The sequence below is a fragment of the Coregonus lavaretus genome, assembly GCF_964263955.1.
Source record: "Coregonus lavaretus genome assembly, chromosome: 15".
Classification (NCBI taxonomy): domain Eukaryota; kingdom Metazoa; phylum Chordata; class Actinopteri; order Salmoniformes; family Salmonidae; genus Coregonus; species Coregonus lavaretus.
In genome coordinates, this window is record NC_140002.1 from 32,701,048 (window position 1) to 32,720,363 (window position 19,316).

Sequence of the window (19,316 nt, forward strand, 5' to 3'; positions counted from 1 at the left end):
CGGGTGTACTCCAATCAAGTTGTAGAAACATCTCAAGGATGATCAATGGAAACAGGATGCACCTGAGCTCAATTTTCGAGTCTCATAGCAAAGGGTCTGAATACTTATGTAAATAAGGTATCTGTTTTTAATTTGTAATAAATTTGCACAAAAATCTAAAAACATGTTTTTGCTTTGTCATTATGGGGTATTGTGTGTAGATTGATGAGAATTGTTTTTGTTGATCAATTTTAGAATAAGGTTGTAACGTAACAAAATGTGGAAAAATGGAAGGGGTCTGAATACTTACCGAATGCACTGTAAATGCCATTTAGCAGACGCTTTTATCCAAAGCGACTTACAATAATGCGTGCATACATTTTACATATAGGTGGTCCCGGGAATCAAACCCACTATCCTGGCGCCATGCTCTACGAGCTGAGCTACAGAAGACCAGAATATATATTTTTGTTTCCTAACCTATTCATAACCCACTGCTTCTTTTTTTTTTTTATCCTGCTTTGGTCTGAGAGACATGAACAATCTAACAGTTCGGGTATTTTCTTTTGACAGCACTGAGCCAACACATTTACGCCATCATTTTAACTTTTCTTGTGGTGATGTATTAATAATGAAGAAGTACATAAAATGGATTTTTATTTTGAGTGCTATTTATTATTAATTACACAAGTCCTGGAGAAGGAGTGAGCTCTAGATGTTCTGAAGCCTCCATGGTCATACTCAAAGGTCGCTGTTATCAGGAAGGAATATGGCTCTGATGTCTTTGATATGAGGTCAAGGAAAATGACAGAGTAATGATAATTCATCGTAGAAGTAGACTCGAAAGAGAAAAAGGAAAATATATGCACATTTCATTTTTTGTTTTACATTGGTAAAGGTCCTGTGAAAATTACCTTACAATCAGATGTTATTGGTCACAGGGTTAAGTCAGCACAGACTTCCTAGTGTATCTCCTGGGGAGAGATGGCTCATCCTCACCATATTTGACACATCTTGACATTAATGATGTATAGTCATGATCACAGAATCCCTTGTTGCTAGGGGTCCTGTTGCTATCCCCTCTATAGTTGCCAACAAACCTCTCAAGAATTTCTCGGTTGCTATGGACGAGATCGCTGTTGCTAATGTGTGCCACTTCACATCCCTCTCCCTGTCTCATGGCCTTCATTCAACAAAGCGTCCTATCCTTTTCACTACCATTGTGTTTATTATGTACCACTGTGTTAACCCTTTACTCTCGTGTGAATTGGCCTATATGGATAGGGCTAAATTGAAATGTTTGGAGATTATGGGAAAATTATTAGACTGAATCTAAACATTATACTGTTGATTTTATGTGCATTTTACATTTACTGCACTTTTCGCCGCATTTGTTGATAAAGAAAACTGAAAATACTCTTGATACATTGAGTAACATGATAAGAATATTCCTGGAAAATGTGGGATAGGTGCAACATAAAACAGAAAAGGTACAAGGGTTTGCGTGAGAGGACTAACTGGTGTCTCCAAGAGGCCACACACCTCGCTAAAGTGTGCACTTCCTAAGTAATTTCAATGCACTTATATGACTTGAAGAAGAGTCTTCAACTATAAAGTGCTTTCAGTCATAAGTGCATTCAGGTGCGTGTGACGTCACAATAGACCAACAGGCTCATTCTGTTCAGGGTATGACACCATGTCATCTTGTATCTGTAGATCAAACATGGTGATCATAAACGTTGACACTGTATATGAGATGAGTTTTATGTTATGGAAATGTGAAGTGCACATTTGGACTCGCAGGTGTTTGGCTTGCTTGTATGACATCAAAGCGGTATTTATTATAATCTTCAACGTATAATCTTTCAAAATATGTAGAGTCCTCTTAAATTTACAGCATTTTCCTCACTCACACAACTGTCAAGGGCTGAGGTGTATGGTGTGTGGAAGTCAGGCGCAGGACACCGAAGCTAGTCCAACAAAGTTTACTGAAGTAATCCAAATGGCAAAATACAGAGAACGGCCTCAACAATAAATAGAGGCGAGAAAATACGCAAACTGTGCGTAAAACAAAATGACACGAAAACAGGAACAAAACACGCAGCACAACGGACAGGCAAAAAACAACACACAATCTAGCCTAAGCAAAACAAGGAACTTATAGGACAAGTAATCAACACACAACTGGACACAGGTGTAAAAGACAGACGAAAGCAATCACACCAAGAAACATAGAGCGGTGGCAGCTAGTACTCCGGGGACGGCGAACGCCGAAGCCTGCCCGAACCAGGAGGAGGAGCAGTCTCGGCAGAATCCGTGACAGTACCCCCCCCTTGACGCGCGGCTCCAGCCGTGCGCCGACCCCGGCCTCGGGGACGGCCAGGAGGACGCGGACCCGGGCGCGTGGGATGCCCACGGTGGAACTCAGTCAGGAGGGATGGATCGAGGATGTCCCTCCTGGGCACCCAGCACCGTTCCTCCGGACCGTACCCCTCCCACTCCACGAGATACTGGAGACCACTCATCCGGCGCCTCGAGTCCAAGATGGTCCGGACCCTGTACGCCGGGGCCCCCTCGATGTCCAAAGGGGGCGGAGGGGTCTCTCCTATCTCATCTTCTTGGAGTGGGCCAGCTACCACCGGCCTGACGAGGGTTCAATCTCCTAGCTGCCCTGATGTACTCCAGGTTACGGTGATCAGTCAGAATGAGGAAAGGGTGTTGAGCCCCCTCAAGCCAATGCCTCCACACCTTTAGGGCCTGGACTACAGCTAACAGCTCCCTGTCCCCAACGTCATAGTTTCGCTCCGCCGCGCTGAGCTTCTTGGAGTAGAACGCACAGGGGCGGAGCTTAGGTGGCGTGCCGGACCGTTGTGACAGGACTGCCCCAATGCCGGCCTCGGACGCGTCTACCTCTACTTGGAATGGTAAAGAGGGATCCGGATGCGCCAGCACCGGGGCCGAGGTGAACAGGTTCTTCAGTTTGGCAAATGCCCTGTCCGCCTCAGCTGACCACTGCAACCGAACCGGACCCCCCTTTAGCAAGGACGTAATGGGAGCTGCTACCTGTCCAAAGCCCCGGATAAACCTCCGGTAGTAATTAGCAAAACCCAAGAACTGCTGCACCTCTTTGACAGTAGTTGGAGTTTGCCAATTACGCACGGCCGACACACGGTCTACCTCTATCTCCACACCAGACGCGGACAACCGATAACCCAAAAACGAGACGGACTCCTGGAAGAACAAGCATTTCTCTGCCTTGACATACAAGTCATGCTCCAACAGTCTTCTCAACACTCGGCGCACCAGGGCTACATGCTCAGCTCGGGTGGAAGAGTACACTAGGATGTCGTCGATGTACACTACCACACCCTGCCCATGCATGTCCCGGAAAATCTCGTCAACAAAGGATTGGAAAACTGAAGGAGCATTCATTAACCCGTATGGCATGACAAGATACTCGTAATGACCCGAGGTGGTGCTAAATGCGGTCTTCCATTCGTCCCCCTCCCTAATGCGTACCAGATTGTACGCGCTCCTGAGATCCAACTTTGTGAAGAACTGCGCTCCGCGTAATGATTCTGTCATAGTCGCAATCAGCGGAAGAGGGTAACTGTACTTAACCGTGATCTGATTGAGACTACGATAGTCAATACACGGGCGCAAACCCCCGTCCTTCTTCTTCACAAAGAAGAAACTCGAGGAAACCGGGGAAGTAGAGGACCGTATGTATCCCTGTGCCAATGACTCGGCTATGTAAGTTTCCATAGCCGCTGTCTCCTCTTGAGACAGTGGATACACACGGCTCCGCGGAAGTGCCGCTCCTGTTTGGAGATCTATCGCACAATCCCCCTGTCTATGAGGTGGTAGCCGTGTAGCCCTCGCCTTACTGAACACAAGTGCTAGATCCTCATACTCAGGGGGAATGTGCATTGCGGGCACTTGGTTCGGACTCTCTACCGAGGTCGCCCCTAAGGAAACACCTAGACATCTCCCTACACACTGGGCAGACCACTCCATAAGAGCCCTCTGTTGCCACGCAATGGTAGGATCATGGGTGCTTAACCAGGGAAGCCCCAGCACCACGGGATACGCAGGAGAGTCAATCAGATAAAACTGAATGGTCTCCTCATGACCCCCCTGCGTTGTCATCTTAAGTGGTGCTGTGACTTCTCTGATCAGCCCCGACCCCAATGGCCGGCTGTCTAGGGCGTGAACAGGAAATGGGGCTTCTACTGGCCGAAGGGGAATTCCTAACTTATAACAAAAAGCTCGATCAACAAAATTCCCAGCTGCGCCTGAATCTACTAGGGCCTTATGCTGGGAATGAGGTGCCACCTGTGGAAATCTCACAGGTATACTCATGTGACCAACAGAGAGCTCTGGGTAAGTGGGGCGCCTACTCACCTGAAATGACTCCCCAGTACGTGACCTGTTGTCCCCTCTCCCAGGCGACCCTCCCCAGCACCTGGCCGTGGTGTGTCCTCCACGGCCACAGTTGGTGCAGGGGATGGCCCCCCTCGGGTTCTCTCTCCTCCTCTCTCTAGCGCCAGCACCCCCGAGCTCCATGGGAACCGGCTCGGAGGTGCTGGAGGGTGGAATGGACAACCCCCACTCGGGACGTCCGCGGGTAGCCAGCAGGGTGTCTAGACGGATGGAGATGTCTACCAACTGGTCGAAGGAAAGGTTGGTGTCCCTGCAGGCCAGCTCACGACGAACGTCCTCTCGTAGGCTACACTGGTAATGGTCGATGAGGGCCCTCTCATTCCACCCCGCATCCGCCGCTAGAGTCCGGAACTCCAGGGCGAACTCCTGTGCGCTCCTCTTCCCCTGTCGGAGGTGGAACAGACGCTCCCCCGCCGCCTTCCCCTCAGGTGGGTGATCGAAGACAGCCCTGAAGCGGCGGGAGAACTCCGCGTAGGTGATGGTAGCGGCGTCTATTCCCCTCCATTCGGCGTTGGCCCACTCCAACGCCTTGCCGGATAGACAGGAGATGAGGGCGGAGACGCTCTCGTACCCCGAGGGCGCTGGGTGTATGGTAGCCAGGTAGAGTTCCACCTGCAGGAGGAACCCCTGACACCCGGCTGCAGAACCGCCCTATGCCCTCGGGAGCGAGAGCCGTATGCCACTGGGTTCCGGTGCTGAGAGAGGAGGACTGGCCGTTGGTGATGGGATGGTGTGAGAAGGCGTGGGCACCTCTCCAGTCACCAACCGGCGCAGAGTGTTGGACACCTCGTTCATGGCGGCCCCAAGTTGCCGGATCATGGTGTCTTGATCGCTGATCCGATCCTCCAGCGACTTGGGTGCCGCCACTGCTCCTGCTGACTCCATGATGTGGTGTGTTGTTCTGTCAAGGGCTGAGGTGTATGGTGTGTGGAAGTCAGGCGCAGGACACCGAAGCTAGTCCAACAAAGTTTACTGAAGTAATCCAAATGGCAAAATACAGAGAACGGCCTCAACAATAAATAGAGGCGAGAAAATACGCAAACTGTGCGTAAAACAAAATGACACGAAAACAGGAACAAAACACGCAGCACAACGGACAGGCAAAAAACAACACACAATCTAGCCTAAGCAAAACAAGGAACTTATAGGACAAGTAATCAACACACAACTGGACACAGGTGTAAAAGCCAGACGAAAGCAATCACATCAAGAAACATAGAGCGGTGGCAGCTAGTACTCCGGGGACGGCGAACGCCGAAGCCTGCCCGAACCAGGAGGAGGAGCAGTCTCGGCAGAATCCGTGACAACAACAAAAAACCCACATAGCACTGTGAAGTGCAGAGCCTGAGGTCTGACGTCATGAATAGCATGTTACTGTACAGCCATTGCGTTCCAATTTAGATGTTTATCAGTGCCCAAATCTGCCATTTTTAACCTCTATATGGGTACGTGTGTAAAGGGCTACGAGAACTGTCTGACTAGGACACAAGCTCACAACATTGCACCACAATCCTCCAGTAACTCAAACATGGAGAATACTATTCTATAGGATTTTACTCATGAAGCATGACATAAAATGCTATGAATTAGAAATGATTGCATTTAGGAAATTGTTTAATACTTCTGCATCCTGCTATCCTGCTCAGTCCTGCTGTCTACATGACTCCACCCTTGTCCCTACAGCCCATCCCCACCAGTCCCAACAGTGACTCCAACACCCCGCCCAACAGCATGGGGACCTTGGAGATGTCCTCTACGCTGGACAGTGGCCATGACGTCTTCATCCTGTCCCCAGTCTCTGGCCTCTATGGACACAGGTGAGCCTACCAAACCCATACATACAGCTACTGTTTACTGTACTGTTTAGTCCTGTAGCACCTGCCTGATTTTCTCCATGCCCTACCTGTCAATCACAGAGACGAGATAGGCATCATGTCCTGCGATGACATCAGCAAGTACAGCATGGAGAAGATGGGTATGAAGGGCTCGGAGTCTCCCAGCTTCTACCTGGACCACGATGGGGGCAAGTACTTCACGTTGGTGGAGGAGGACTGTCTGGCCCTTGGGCAGGAGTACGAGACTAGGGGTCGCTCCACGGGGGTCCGGCGGAGGGACAGGACACCCACCCATGGTGAGTCACCCAGCCCAGATAGGTAGCACTACCAACCAACCATCCTCTTCCCTCTGGGCAGTAGTGTAATGTTATAGAAGCATTGAAGGGTGGAATTCCAGGCGAGGCGGATAGCTCTCCTCTCCTGCCTTCATTTAAGCTCATTCTCATAGTGTATCCAGCTGTAAATGGCATGTAGAGAACGTACAGTAAAGCCCCATGGCAATTGCTATGCATAGTAGACATTATTATTATGCACCCCAGCGTATTCATGTTTCACAGAAACCCCTCCCTCTCACAGCCCAGCCCACCCCCACAGTCAGACATCCCCTGTCATTGCCCCTTCATCATCATCAGCACTGCAGCAGTAGGATGGCCAGTGTCAGGATGACGTCACCTAAGATCAGCCTGACTATTCTACATGCCACCTCTGTCTGCACTTTACACGATGAGCTCATTCACATTAATGCACGGGACAACTCTGGAATCTTTAGTGAGTGACACACTGTCTGCAAACACTGAGACAAGGAAAGGAGGTCTTTGCCAGCCCTTGACAATGTACAGTATTCTATCTGTCCATCTGACAGAAATGGCTGTTGAGGCTCTGTTGAGGCTCAGTTTGCCGTGTATTGTACAGTGTGTAGTGGTGCAGAGATAAATCCCTTTGGCTCTGCAAGACGGAGTGTTTTTCATGTTAACAGCCTGCCAGGGAAGTGACGGTGGATTGCTTCCAAGTCCATAATGGCTCCAAGCAGGGTACGCTCTGCTCATCCAAGTCTGTGGAGGCACCATGTGCCATGATAAGGCCCCATCACAGTCTCTCTCATGCTCACACATTCACACACGTGCAACAAGCCTTTCCCCTTCACTCGAAAGCTCACTTCTTTTCAACTGGATTCCCATACTATAACCTACTCCTTTTATACCTCTTACTGCCCTGCCTGCACTTTAACCTCTGTCAGGCAGACATCCACCCACACACAGCCACTCCTCTCTCACCATCTCCTCTCCCTCTCAGTGAGACAGCCCCTTCTCTTCCCTCAGCTCCGAACTCTCCCTCCACTCACACCTCAGCTCCTAGCTCTCCCTCCACTCTCCCCTCAGCTCCGAACTCTCCCTCCACTCACACCTCAGCTCCTAACTCTCCCTCCACTCTCCCCTCAGCTCCTAGCTCTCCCTCCACTCTCCCCTCAGCTCCTAGCTCTCCCTCCACTCACACCTCAGCTGACATGCTACTTGGACTTCTTTCCAGGTGACCTCAGGCCAGTTTCCATGCCAACGGATTACAACTGGATGGCAGAGACAAAGGAGCCAAATATGTACAAGAGAGGTAGCAGAGGTGGGTCCTTAAGTTCAGGTAGTCTCCTCAGTCCCCCCTTGACAAGGAGAAGGAAATAGCTTTTGCTTCACTGCTTCTGCAAAGTACAGACTCCTAATGAGGACCAATCAGTCCCCACTGTCAACAACATGACTAATCATCTGCTTCTTTGGCAACCTTTTATTCATTTAACTGGAACTGCCACAAGTTCTGGCATAGAGCACAATGGTTTCTTTAGACTTTACATATCACCAGGGAATCTTGACAGAAACATGAATGCACATTTAGAACTCCTTTTAAACTTCACTGTATAAAGATGAAGCTATCACAAGAAGCTCAGACATTTCTATTTGAACAAAATGGAGATTCAATCTGCTAAATATAGACACCATGTTCATGTCAGGCATTAATTCAGTTGAAAACCTAATATTTGTTTTGCACGTGGCTGATTTCAGTGTTGTTTAGCTTCGTGAGACTATATATAGCAGTTATGTTGAGTGAACTGTAGTGAGAGCATCTCACACCCACAACTTGTGTTATTAATAGCGAGTGCTGTTATAGATAACATATCTGCCTCCATCTGCTCTGAAACCACACACTGTTGGAGGCCTGCCCTCACTGATGGGAGGAGATGTGACAGAGGTTGGTTTCTATGGAAACATGCAGGTATGTGAGTTAGATGATGAGGTTAATGAAGGGAAATGGACTAAGGCTATGGAAACAACATTAAACATTACCTCAGGGCTGCTCACACTTTGACTCAACTGCAGACCACAAGTATCAAATCAGAAATCTTCAGAAAGTTTATTTTCCTTTCAAATGATGTTTCATTAAACCTTTGGTAAGAGTTTGTTTTGCCATCAAGCATTTGAATGTGATAGGCACTCTGGGCCTCATAATTAAACAACTGTGCACCCCTCTTTCCCTCCTTCCCTGACCTCTGCTAGACTCAGACAACTCCCTGCTACGTTACCTGAGCGATGACAAGATCCTGGTGATCCAGGAGGAGCCGGATGTTTCCCGGGAATGCAAGCGGGACACTGGGCGGCGTTCCCGCAAGAAGAGCCACAATCCCAGCAGCCCCAGCTATCCCATCAGCCCATCCATGCTGGCCCCGCCCGTTAGACTGGACTCAGGACCCCCAGAGGGCCTGTCCTTCTCACTGCCTGAGAGCAACACTGTGCCAATGTACCACGTGAGTCAGCACAGCTACTGTTTTTATTTATCAACCTGCATCAAGAATGACAATATGGCTATTAACGCAGTCAGACATAGTGGCAATGCAGATTCAACATATTTGTGTCACAGAGCAGTTATGTTTTTGTGGTTAAAGCCTTTTTGAGGTCACAATATTAGATAAGTGAGTCAGAAGTTTGCCACACTGCCACCCATACCCCCTCAACTTCCACAACCCCAGACACCCCATGGTTCCTACCCCTGATCTACTGATCTGCCTGCCTGGTCACAACTGGAAACACAGGCCACCCTCTGAGATGACAGTGTGCTGTGATCTCTCTCTCTCTCTCTCGCTCTGATGCGCTAATCTGCTCTTTACCTTTCCGCAGAGAGCTGGAGACACACTGAGAGCTGACACTGACAGGTGAGTGAGCATTTCTTCTCCATGGGGTTAAGGGGACAGACCAGCTCAATGGCCAGAAAATGTAGGCAGGAATTTGTGAGGAACATGGATATATTTGATGATTTAAAAAAATTGTGTTGGACTTGGTTTTTGCCTAAACTATGGAGGCTAGCTGTGTACCTTCTAAATTGATTGGTATCATACTGGTATCAGTAAATTGAAAGCTTTTCATCAACTATCAACATTTCACTGGTAGATACAGTACTTTATCTTGTGAATGTTTGATATTGTATTTACACTATATTAGTTACCCACTTTTTTTTACAAATTATTTTTATTCAACCAGTGACTCGTGAGTGAAGTAAATTGCTGTCATCCTGCATACCATCATATGGTTGTTACAAATGATTAACTTAATTGAATTGGCCTCAAGGGAATGACATTTAAACATACATCATGAGGGTTGCCAAGCAGGCAATATTTCCTCTATACCTTTCACTGACCTAAATCATATTTTCTGGTTCTATTTAAGAAACACTGTGCTTTGTTCCAATTGATGCTACAACCCAACACCTTGTCCATAGTCAGTGTTCAGTGGGTGCTCCAACCATGTAGTTCTAAAATAGTACAGTGGGTCTGGCAGTAGAGAAGTCCTTTCAGGCATTTTTACAGTGATTAGTGCAATTAATGTGTTCATAGATGAGCAGATAGCCAACATGAGCAGCACATCCCCTGAACGGTTTCCGTTGTGCTGTGCTGAGCTCTACTGAGACACAGAGACTTGCTGAATTGGATTTCCTGCCACCAGCTCTGTGGTTTAGCTCACTTTCACTTGCTGGAAACTATACAGTACTTGTCCAAATGTATCAGGGTTTAGTTTAGATCATTCTCTTTGGTAGAATGGATGCACTCACAATTTGTACACCGAGTATATGGGTAGGTGAAGAGTAATTATGTTCAAGCCAAGGTGTCAGATACCTGCTATGTGTTTGACATCCAGTCCACTGCATGTTACACACCCAAAAGAGATGTTTCTGTACCTAATACACTATGACTTACAGTATGAAAGCTGGATCTGAGTGTATTACAAAAGTAAGTAGTGAGGCTTATATTGAGAATGCTATACCATCTGTCAGTAGAGCCATTTCCAGATGGGCATTCAGGCCAGCCCTGGGTATGATAAAGCTACTAAGTTATTTGTATATAGTATGTATAAGCTGGAAGTAGAGGCCTAAGCATTGTTGTTTATTCCAATTAGGGAAGGGGTGGTGGGGTTGGAAAGTAATAAAGGGAAATATATATTTTTAAAAGGATATGTATGTATGTATGTATGTATATATATATATATATATATATATATATATATATTTGCGAGAAGAAAAAAAAACATGGGGGATTGGAAGTGATGCAGACAATTACATTGATGGATGTTACAATCTTTAAATTAAAATTTTAAAGCTGATCTACCCCCTAAAAAAAGTTATTTGGGATGAATTTTAGCATGAGATACACTCAAACAAATCAATGTTTAATGTACTCTATGTAACTCATGCATTCATGTCGATGGAATATACATTAATATGTTTCTTGCATAGATATCAAGTGACGATTCTGCCTTTTTTAATGAATAATATTCATGTAAGGATTAGTTATATACCAGTACAGGATAATCTCATCCCCAGATAAAGAGGGTTAGCGTCCATTTTTGTTGTAGGCTTACTCACCTGATCTCCCCTCTCCTCAGGTATGCTAGTTTTGGCATCGAAAGACAAGGAGGCTCATCCATGAGGAAGGTAAAGTAAAATATTTCAATAATACTACTGTTACTCCCCTGGTATGAGTACTGTACTTTAGAAACCTCTTCTAATCAAACCCTCTCCTCTTCCCTCTCCTTGCAGTCATTTCACTATGCGTCTTTAAGGACTAAGACCAAAAAGAGAACCAAAGGTGAGACATGGGATAAATCCTTTTACTGTGAGGATTCTTTTGGTGATCCTTTGTCAATAATTTTATATTAGGATTTGTATTTATTATGGATCCCCCTCTTAGCAGCTACTCTTCCTGGGGTCCAGCAAAATGAAGGCAGTTCATACATTTTTTTAAACATTACAATACATTCACAGATTTCACAACACACTGTGTGCCCTCAGGCCCCTACTCCACCCCTACCACATATCTACAGTACAAAACCCATGTGTACGTGTGTGTATAGTGCGTATGTTATCGTGTGTGTGTATGCATGTGTCTGCGCCAATGTTTGTGTTGCTTCACAGTCCCTGCTCTTCCATATTTTTTTTATTTTTTTTATCTGATTCTACTGCTTGCATCAGTTACTTGATGTGGAATAGAGTCCCATGTAGTCATGGCTCTATGTAGTACTGTGCGCCTCCCATAGTCTGTTCTGGACTTCGAGACTGTGAAGAGACCTCTGGTGGCATGTCTTGTGGGGTATGCATGGGTGTCCGAGCTGTGCGCCAGTAGTTCAAACAGACAGCTTGGTGCATTCAACATGTCAATACCCCTCATAAATACAAGTAGTGATGAAGTCAATCTCTCCTCCACTTTGAGCCAGGAGAGATTGGCATATTATTAACATTAGCTCTCTGTGTACATCCAAGGGCCAGCCGTGCTGCCCTGTTCTGAATCAATTGCAATTTTCCTAAATCCTTTTTTGTGGCACCTGACCACATGACTGAACAATAGTCCAGGTGTGACAAAACTAGGCCTGTAGGACCTGCCTTGTTGATAGGGCTGTTAAGAAGGATGAGCAGCGCTTTATTACGGACATACTTCTCATTTTAGCTACTGTTGTATCAATATGTTTTGACCATGACAGTTTACAACCAGGGTTACTCCAAGCAGTTTAGTCACCTCAACTTGCTCAATTTCCACATTATTTATTACAAGATTTAGTTGAGGTTTAGGGTTTAGTGAATGATTTGTCCCAAATACAATGCTTTAAGTTTTAGAATTATTCAGGATTAACTTATTCCTTGCCACCCACTCTGAAACTAACTGCAACTCTTTGTTAAGTGTTGCAGTCATTTCAGTCGCTGTAGTAGCTGACATGTATAGTGTTGAGTCATCCGCATACTCAAAGCCAGTGGCATGTCATTAGTAAAGATTGAAAAAAGTAATGGGCCTAGACAGCTGCCCTGGGGAATTCCTGATTCTACCTGGATTATGTTGGAGAGGCTTCCATTAAAGAACACCCTCTGTGTTCTGTTAGACAGTTAACTCTGTATCCACAATATAGCAGGGGGAGTAAAGCCATAACACATAGGTTTTTCCAGCAGCATACTATGATCAATAATGTCAAAAGCCGCACTGAAGTCTAACAAAACAGCCCCCACAATCTTTTTATCATTAATTTCTCTCAGCCAATCATCAGTCATTTGTGTAAGTGCTGTGCTTGTTGAATGTCCTTCTCTATAAGCATGCTGAAAGTTTGCTGTCAATTTGTTTACTGTAAAACAGCATTTTATCTGGTCAAACACCATTTATTCCAATAGTTTACTAAGAGTTGGTGATGGGTTTGAAATGATGCTAGTATTGAGGATATCATCCCGGGAATGTTTAGTGTGTTCATGTGTCTATGAGAATTCCCTGTGATATCCTGCTCTCCACCCAGGTTCTCTGACTAGCGCTAGCCGCAGGCGTATCTCCTGTAAGGACCTGGGCCATGGGGACTGTGAGGGCTGGCTGTGGAAGAAGAAGGATGCCAAGGGCTACTTCACCCAGAAGTGGAAGAAGTACTGGTTCATCCTCAAGGACTCCTCGCTCTACTGGTACACCAACCAGAATGTAAGCTGCTCTCTGACAGTACATTACAGCTGTCAAACATTACTTTATTTTCTCTTATCTGCCACAACAGGCTTGCTGTTTACCAGCACTATCTGCAGATTTGTCATGGTGACTCACACAAACATAGCAACACTACAGGCCATATTCCAGATACTGAACCATTTATGTTGCAGTGTCACGTAGTGTACAGTATATTCCAGTATGTCTGATATACTTAATGAAGTCTGTCATCTCTACAGACATACTGGAATGTATTGCTTCTCATTTCCCTTACCTCTCCCTTCCTAGGACGAGAAGGCTGAAGGTTTCATCAGCCTACCTGAGTTCCGAATAGATAGAGCAATTGAATGCAGAAGGAAACAGTGAGTGTTTTTGTGATTGTTTTTTTGTCTCTCAAACTGTTAGTGAACCTGGGGATTTAAAAGAAAACAAAGTCTAAATGAAACAGAGACAAACACATCATACCAATTACCTTCAGAAGTCACATAATTAGTTAAATAAAGTCCACCTGTGTACAATCTGTGTCACATGATCTGTCACATGATCTCAGTATATATATACCTGTTCTGAAAGGCCCCAGAGTCTGCAACACCACTAAGCAAGGGGCACCACCAAGCAAGCGGCACCATGAATACCAAGGAACTCTCCAAACAGGCCAGGGACAAAGTTGTGGAGAAGTACATATCAGGGTTGGGTTGTAAAAAAAATATCAGAAACTTTGAACATCCCACAGAGCACCATTAAATCCATTATAAAAAAATTGAAAGAATATGGCACCACAACAAACCTGCCAAGAGAGGGCCATCCACCAAAACTCACGGACCAGGCAAGGAGGGCATTAATCACAGGCAACAAAGAGACCAAAGATAACCCTGAAGGAGCTGCAAAGCTCCATAGCGGAGATTGGAGTATCTGTTCATAGGACCACTTTAAGCTGTACACTCCACAGAGCTGTGCTTTACGGAAAAGTGGCCAGAAAAAAGCCATTGCTTAAAGAAAAAAATAAGCAAACACGTTTGGTGTTTGCCAAAAGGCATGTGGGAGACTCCCCAAACATATGGAAGAAGGTACTCTGGTCAGATGAGACAAAAATTTTGCTTTTTGGCCATCAAGGAAAACACCATGTCTGGCGCAAACCCAACACCTCTCATCACCCCGAGAACACCATCCCCACAGTGAAGCATGGTGGTGGAAGCATCATGCTGTGGGGATGTTTTTCATTGGCAGGGACTGGGAAAGTGGTCAGAATTGAAGGAATGATGGATGGCGCTAAATACAGGGAAATTCTTGAGGGAAACCTGTTTCAGTCTTCCAGAGATTTGAGACTGGGACGGAGGTTCACCTTCCAGCAGGACAATGACCCTAAGCATACTGCTAAAGCAACACTTGAGGGGTTTAAGGGGAAACATTTAAATGTCTTGGAATGGCCTAATCCAATTGAGAACCTGTGGTATGACTTAAAGATAGCTGTACCCCAGCGGAACCCATCCAAGGAGCTGGAGCAGTTCTGCCTTGAAGAATGGGAAAAAATCCCTTGGCTATATGTGCCAAGCTTATAGAGACATACCCCAAGAAACTTGCAGCTGTAATTGCTGCAAAAGGTGGCTCTACAAAGTATTGACTTTGGGGGGGGGGGGGGGGGGGGGGGGGGGGGGGGGGGGGGGGTGAATAGTTATGCACGCTCAGGTTCTGTTTTCTTGTCTTATTTCTTGTTTGTTTCACAATAAATATTTTGCATATTCAAAGTGGTAGGCATGTTGTATAAATCAAATGATACACCCCCCCAAAAAATCAATTTTTAATTCCAGGTTGTAAGGCAACAAAATAGGAAAAATGCCAAGGGGGGTGAATACTTTCGCAAGCCACTGTATCACATTTTCAGTTTGCATCCCAATATTACACTTTATATACATCACAGAAGACTGAAATATAACAAAACCGTTTGACATAGAAACACCAGATTTTTTGCGTTTTTTACAAGGTGGTCTGGATCTCAGGCTAACAGAATGAAATAATGCAAAATGGAAATGTTTAAGCGTCAGATGATCTACAACACTACACAGACTAAATGGATGTTGTTTCTGCTTCTGTTACAGTGCCTTTAAAGCCTGCCATCCCAAAATCAAGAGTTTCTTTTTCGCCACAGACTGTTTGGAGGAGATGAACAGGTAACACAATTTTTTCTAGCATTACTACCTGTACTTTGATGGTAGGGTTAATTAGTGTGCTTATTTCATGAAATGCTTTCTTGATTGTAACAGCATGTACATTAGCTTACATATTATTTAAGGAAATGCTCTGTTTCAGAGCATTCATAGCTGGAGCTTTGACATCGTTATTTGATTCTCAAACATGAGGAATAAGAAAATATACTTTAGGTGTCTGTAGTGTTGTTCTACTGAGACTTTTTAAAAAAAATGATGATAAAAGGCAGTAAGTATCTTGTTTCAAATAGCCCTCTGGGTCAGCAGCTAGTGCTTTGTTTATCAGAAACAGTTTCATCTTGGGTTGTGACTGATTTACTTATTATCTCTGGCTCTTTTCTTTGTAATGTGAATGTGAGAGGATTCAGAAAGACTGCATATCATACCATCGATAGACATTCTTCCATTCAATGCAAACTGTTAATAATGAATATTCTTAAGAAATATAGACTACAGTGTAACATAACACATGTCAAACCTCCCACCACTCCCAGTATGGTATCAGTTAGTCAGTTAACATCTCATGTTGTGTATCTGCACCCTGTCCTCTTACCCATTTAGATGGATGAACCGGCTGGGGCTGGCGGCGATTGGCTACACACCTGACGATAAGGTTCCACGCCCTGATGAAGGTAGGACAATCTGACTACATATTGTTGTGATGTGTAAATCTAATGATTTAAGGACATTGAAGTGAAATGTTATGTAAATGTATTAGACCAATGCCTATTGTACACAGACAGTATTGGCATGGATGAGGTCACCCAAGGTGTTTAGTTTAATGATGTTTAACTTTTATGTGTTTCAGATTACTGGAGTGAGAGTGACCAGGATGAGATGGATGGTTCTATGACCCTGAAACAAGAGGGCATGTCATCTCGCTGTGACACCTACCACCGCACCCCGTCTGTGAGTGCAGGCCACTGGTTCACACTCTGGAACACACACTCACATGTACACATTCACTGCACACACACATACATACACTCATACAACACATAGTGGTCCTATCAATATCATTAAATACCTCTGTCCACTGGCTCCCTTCCAGGTGAACTCCTCCAGTCCGTTCCCTGAGCGCCACTTCTCCAGTGAGTCCACATACTCCCACTCCTCAGCTGAGGACTCCCGTCCGGACGTCCCCGGGAGCACCCACTCCTCTGGCTGCCGCCCCACCCTCCGCGACACCCAACGCCGCTCCTGGCAGGACCTGATCGAGACGCCCCTCACCAGCTCGGGCCTCCACTTCCTGCAGACCGTGCCGGGGGAGGGTGACGGGGGCTACGGCAGCGGCCACATGGGAATGGGTCAGCTGCTCATGTCCCCTGAGCGCCGGCGCCAGGCCACACTGCCCGCCCAGAGGCGCCGACAACCTGACAGAGATGGGCCCTTCCCATTGGTGGACATAGAGGAACGCGAACAGCGCCTTCACTGTGCCCACAAGCAGCGCAGCCAGAGCCTGCCCCGGAACAGGGACGTGCAGGGCACCAAGGGCAACCTGTGCTCAGCAGGACCCTCAGAGGAGAGGAGTGAGGACGACGAGGTGCCATTCAGAAAGCACAACTCCAAGAAACACCAAGGTAAGGATGCACTCTAGCACTTCCTGCTTTCGCCAGGCTTGTCTTTAGGACTCCTCAGACTTCAAGTTACTGTTTAAAAAATACACATATACCTTGTTATGCTTTGATTATATATTTATTTGATGATAAGGTACATTGTAAAGCTTTTATCCAAGTTTAAATGGTTGAATAAGGTTTAGCGCACAGAGCTTTGAAATCCTGTCCTACTCTCCCCCCTCAGATTCTCGGTCTAAAGAGCGAGGTCATGATCATGAGGGAGTGGATGGCTTTCAGGAGCTGTACCGCTCCATAGAGCGGGCCAGCCTGTCTGCCATGGGGGAGCAGAGGCCCTCTACCAAACAGGAGTTCAGACGCTCCTTCGTCAAGCGCTGCAACGACCCTGTCATCAACGACAAGCTGCACCGCATTCGTGCCCTGCACAGCACACTCAAGGTACGGAGAGGGTGGGACACAACCACAGAGCAGGCTGTGGCACAGTCATAGGGCAGGTATGAGTCATAGGGCAGGGTGAATACTTATAGAGGTACAGAGGGTGTTACAGGTCCAGTAGGTGGCTGTCTATGGTGATGAGAGTGAGGTGGCATATGAGTGTGGTCATTGGGGTGGTATGTAAGCCAAACACTAATTGATGTTTTCCCACAGGCCAAAGAGGGTGATCTGGCCATTATCAGCCAAGTGCTGGACGACTCCGGTCTAAGCTCCCAGAAGTTCCAGCAGTGGAAGCAGCAGCACCATGAGCTGTTTGTGGACATCTGTGAGTTCAGCTCCGCCCCGACAGAGCCTCACCCCGAGGGGTCCGACCTCTCACCCCTGTCCCCACCACTGATGATGCACACCCACTCCTTCATCGAAACGCACGTTTGAGACACGAGTGCTCAGAGACAGAGTAACAAGGAGACACTGTGGAATCATGCCATTATCTCTTCCCCCCCAATCGTTCATGCAGTCAGGGTCTACCGTCACCATTCACTAACTGACAAACCAATCACTGTAATATGTGTACATACTGCGCTGAGGTTAAACATAAGAGAGTAACGGTCGGTGTATATACTGTATATTGGATAAAATAAGGCCCCCACAGGGTGCCATTCTGCATGCCTGAAGAGAAACTATCATCCATTATCTTTAAAACAGAAAATGCAACAAATGATAGATTGAAAGAGAACTTAACAACAAAAAGACAATAACTGTTTTTGGCTGATGCAATGCATTTTTTTCTTCTATTGTCTTTTTTCTTATTTCATTGCTTGCTTAAGAGGAAGTGAGTTTAGTTTTTATTAAATGTTTTATTTCCCCTTTAATGCTGCTTTAAGAGAGAGCTATGTAGCGACTAGCTAATAGGCATCACTGATTACAACAATGCACCCCCTACTGGGGAATCATGGTACTGTGTGACCCTGAGTCTCTGGAAATAAAGACCCAATATGTGTAAAAGTGTGGAGAGGAGAGGGGTGTGTTAGGAAGAGAGAGTGAGAGATGGAGGTATTTGGGCTTTTAGTGTATGAAGCTCAGTAGAGTTTTATAATGCATTTCTGTTGTATGTACGGATGTTGCATGTTTAACATGTATGCATAATTATGTACATTATGTACATTTTGTTTAGTCAAACACAGCTCACCGGAATGAAACTTTTTACATTTATTGATATGTCTCTTTGTAGCTATTATGATTTTGCCCATCATTATAGAATTTGTTGGTGAAATTTATTTTTGAAATCAAACATCTGCATGGTAGTAAACATGTACATGTGGCCATTGGGGTTGAGAAATGTGTTAAAGAAAAATATTATTGTTTGCATAGCAGCACCCTCTATTTAAAACTGTGAACTATATACTTGTGAATGCAATCTTTAGATTCTGTGACCACAGAATCGTTTTACTTATATTTTTCATAGAAAAATGATATAAAACACAAAAAGCATTGCGTCTCCTGAATGACTGTTTTTGCTTCACTCCAGCTGTTACAGAAGTTACCTCCTGATCTTCAGGATTGATTCAGGTCCTGAGTTCTGTTAATGTATTCTGTTCCCTTTCTGTGTCTCTGATTTTCTATGTGAATGTACTGGCTTATTTTAAAAAGGATCCCGGAATTGTTGACGGATATGTATCTGCTTAAGTTGTTTCTTTCTACAGGTTGAGAAGTAGTACTTCAATGTGATTGCATTCTACCTGCGCAAAATACATGATCAACAACTCATAACACATTTTGAATTTTTCAAGTTTGACACTTTTTTCTAGGCCTATTTACTTGACTTTCTTTTACTTGTTTCTATTTTATTTCTATAAAATGTCAATGATAA

General features: G+C 45.5%; 1 protein-coding gene across 1 annotated transcript in view; it reads left to right on the forward strand.

Moving 5' to 3' along the window:
* The window catches only part of LOC311142203 (connector enhancer of kinase suppressor of ras 2-like), a gene marked incomplete at both ends in the record, with an annotated part of 54,032 nt that extends 36,151 nt beyond the window's left edge, over nucleotides 1–17,881 (forward strand). The window contains 15 exons of the mRNA XM_084177797.1: nucleotides 6,106–6,239; nucleotides 6,339–6,553; nucleotides 7,785–7,871; nucleotides 8,798–9,045; nucleotides 9,416–9,450; nucleotides 11,174–11,222; nucleotides 11,328–11,376; nucleotides 13,061–13,233; nucleotides 13,522–13,595; nucleotides 15,330–15,401; nucleotides 15,999–16,069; nucleotides 16,246–16,346; nucleotides 16,489–17,017; nucleotides 17,238–17,449; nucleotides 17,660–17,881. Of these exons, the coding sequence (XP_084033923.1) occupies nucleotides 6,106–6,239; nucleotides 6,339–6,553; nucleotides 7,785–7,871; nucleotides 8,798–9,045; nucleotides 9,416–9,450; nucleotides 11,174–11,222; nucleotides 11,328–11,376; nucleotides 13,061–13,233; nucleotides 13,522–13,595; nucleotides 15,330–15,401; nucleotides 15,999–16,069; nucleotides 16,246–16,346; nucleotides 16,489–17,017; nucleotides 17,238–17,449; nucleotides 17,660–17,881 (2,271 nt within the window). The remainder of the gene's footprint in view (nucleotides 1–6,105; nucleotides 6,240–6,338; nucleotides 6,554–7,784; nucleotides 7,872–8,797; nucleotides 9,046–9,415; nucleotides 9,451–11,173; nucleotides 11,223–11,327; nucleotides 11,377–13,060; nucleotides 13,234–13,521; nucleotides 13,596–15,329; nucleotides 15,402–15,998; nucleotides 16,070–16,245; nucleotides 16,347–16,488; nucleotides 17,018–17,237; nucleotides 17,450–17,659) is intronic.
* Nucleotides 17,882–19,316: the final 1,435 nt, after the last annotated feature.